This window comes from Pyrgilauda ruficollis, unplaced genomic scaffold, assembly GCF_017590135.1.
Source record: "Pyrgilauda ruficollis isolate IOZ18807 unplaced genomic scaffold, ASM1759013v1 scaffold2259, whole genome shotgun sequence".
NCBI lineage: Eukaryota > Metazoa > Chordata > Aves > Passeriformes > Passeridae > Pyrgilauda > Pyrgilauda ruficollis.
Genome location: NW_024522084.1, coordinates 1 through 2867, shown reverse-complemented (window position 1 = coordinate 2867; position 2867 = coordinate 1). Strand labels below are relative to the sequence as shown.

The following is a 2867-nucleotide window of genomic DNA, read 5'->3' as shown; positions in this document are numbered from 1 at the left end:
GGGGATATGAGGGGGTTTTTGGGGGTTATGAGGGGGTTTGGGGGGTCCTGAGGGATGTCCCTGTGTCCCTGGGGTGACACTGGTGGCACCGGGATTTTCCTGGTGTCCCTGGTGTCCCTGGTGTCCCTGGTGTCACCGGGTGTCACCGGGATGTCCCCGTGTCCCTGGTGTCCCCGGTGTCACCGGGATGTCCCCGTGTCCCTGGTGTCCCCGGTGTCACCGGGTGTCCCTGGTGTCCCTGGTGTCCCTGGTGTCCCTGGTGTCCCCGGTGTCCCTGGTGTCCCCGTGTCACCGGGATGTCCCTGGTGTCACCGGGTGTCCCCGCAGATCCTGCGCCGCGGGTGCCACGTGGACGACAGGGACGGACTGACGGACATGACGCTGCTGCACTACGCCTGCAAGGCCGGCGCCCACGGCGTGGGTGGGTGACAGGGACACCCAGGGTGTCCCCCAGTGTCCCCCAGTGTCCCCCAGTGTCCCCAAGGTGTCTCCCAGTGTCCCCCAGTGTCCCCAGGTTGTCCCCAAGGTGTCCCCAGGTTGTCCCCAAGGTGTCCCCAGGTTGTCCCCAGGGTGTCCCCAGGGTGTCCCCAATGTCCCCAGTGTCCCCAATGTCCGTCTGTCCTTAGGTGACCCCGCGGCCGCTGTCCGTCTGTCGCAGCGGGGTGTCTCCATTGTCCCCAATGTCCCCATTGTCCCCAATGTCCCCAATGGTGTCCGTCTGTCCGCAGGTGACCCCGCAGCCGCTGTCCGTCTGTCCCTATGTTGTCCCCAATGTCCCCATGTCCGTCTGTCCCTAGGTGACCCTGCAGCCACTGTCCGTCTGTCCCTAGGTTGTCCCCAATGTCCCCATGTCCGTCTGTCCCTAGGTTGTCCCCAATGTCCCCAATGTCCGTCTGTCCGCAGGTGACCCCGCGGCCGCGGTCCGTCTGCCGCAGCGGGGTGTCCCTGTCCATCCAATGTCCCCAATGTCCCCAATGTCCCCAATGTCCCCAATGTCCCCATGTCCGTCTGTCCCCAGGTGACCCCGCGGCCGCGGTCCGTCTGTCCCTGTCCATGTCCCCAATGTCCCCATTGTCCGTCTGTCCCCAGGTGACCCCACGGCCGCGGTCCGTCTGTCCCTGTGCATGCCATTGTCCCCAATGATGTCCGTCTGTCCCCAGGTGACCCCGCGGCCGCGGTCCGTCTGTCGCAGCGGGGTGTCCCCAATGTCCATCTGTCCCTAGGTTGTCCCCAATGTCCCCATGTCCGTCTGTCCCCGGGTGACCCCGTGGCCGCGGTCCGTCTGTCGCAGCGGGGTGTCCCCAATGTCCATCTGTCCCTAGGTTGTCCCCAATGTCCCCATGTCCGTCTGTCCGCAGGTGACCCCGCGGCCGCGGTCCGTCTGTCGCAGCGGGGTGTCCCCATGTCTGTCTGTCCCTAGGTTGTCCCCAGTGTCCCCATTGTCCCCAATGTCCCCATGTCCGTCTGTCCCCAGGTGCCCCCGCGGCCGCGGTCCGTCTGTCGCAGCGGCTGCTGGCGCTGGGCGGGGACGCGGGGCTGCGCAGCCGCTGGACGCACATGAACGCGCTGCACTACGCCGCCTACTTCGACGTGCCCGAGCTCATCCGCACCCTGCTCAGGGCCGCCGCCCCCCGAGGTGAGGGGGGGTCCCCAAAATCCAGACTGAGCCCCCCAAATCGGGACTGAGCCCCCCAAACCGGGACTGAGCCCCCCATAGTGACAGGGACCCCCCAAAACCCCTGCTGAGGGTCGGGGACCCCCGCCCGAGCTCATCCGCACCCTGCTCAGGGCCGCCGCCCCCCGAGGTGAGGGGGGGTCCCCAAAATCCAGACTGAGCCCCCCAAAGCGGGACTGAGCCCCCCAAACCGGGACTGAGCCCCCCATAGTGACAGGGACCCCCCAAAACCCCTGCTGAGGGTCGGGGACCCCCTCGGGCTGCGGGCCGGGGACCCCCGAGGTGAGGGGGGGGTCCCCAAAATCCGGACTGAGCCCCCAAACCCGGACTGAGCCCCCCAAATCGGGACTGACCCCCCCCAAATCGGGAATGACTCCTCACATGGCCGTGCCTCAGTTTCCCCCCTACATTTGTTGGTTTTGGGGTCCCCCCGTGGTTTTGGGGTGCCCCCGTGCCTCAGTTTCCCCTCGTGTTTTTGGGATCCCATCTAGTTTTGGTGGTTTTGGGGTCCCCCCGTGTTTTGGGGTGCCCCTATGTGCCTCAGTTTCCCCTTCAGGTTTCGGTGTTTTTGAGCTTCCCCCTTGCCGTGCCTCAGTTTCCCCCGGGATTTTTTCGGGTCCCCCTTACTTTTTAGGATCCCCCGTGGATGTTTAAGCCCTGCCCAGATTTTTGGGGTCCCCCGTGCCTCAGTTTCCCTCTACATTTGGTGTTTCTGGGGGTCCCCCCATACCCTGTGCCTCAGTTTCCCCCGCCGTGCTCCCTTTGCCGTGCCTCAGTTTCCCCCGGGGTTTTTTGGGGTCCCCTTTGCTTTTTAGGATCCCCCGTGGATCTTTAACCCCTCCCTGATTTTTGGGGTTCCCCGTGCCTCAGTTTCCGTCTACATTTTGTGTTTCTGGGGGTCCCCCGTGCCCCGTGCCTCAGTTTCCCCCTCTGGTTTCTTTTTGCCGTGCTCCCTTTGCCGTGCCTCAGTTTCCCCCGGGGTTTTTTGGGATCCCCTTTGGTTTTCGGGATCCCCCGTAGATCTATAACCCCTCCCTGATTTTTGGGGTCCCCCGTGCCTCAGTTTCCCCCCCTTTCCCCCCCCAAATTTCCCGCAGTGCTGCACTCGACCTGCAGCGATTTCAGCCACGGCACCGCGCTGCACATCGCGGCCTCCAACCTGTGCCTGGGGGCGGTGCGCTGCCTGCTGGAG

General features: G+C 64.9%; 1 protein-coding gene across 1 annotated transcript; it reads left to right on the top strand.

The window, feature by feature from the left end:
* Nucleotides 1–327: 327 nt before the first annotated feature.
* Nucleotides 328–2849, top strand: LOC121354236 (CAP-Gly domain-containing linker protein 3-like; the record flags this gene model as incomplete). The annotated part of the gene is made up of 3 exons (XM_041468675.1): nucleotides 328–421; nucleotides 1475–1636; nucleotides 2773–2849. Coding segments are annotated over 3 exons (333 nt in total), but the record flags the coding sequence as incomplete, so codon positions are not given.
* Nucleotides 2850–2867: the final 18 nt, after the last annotated feature.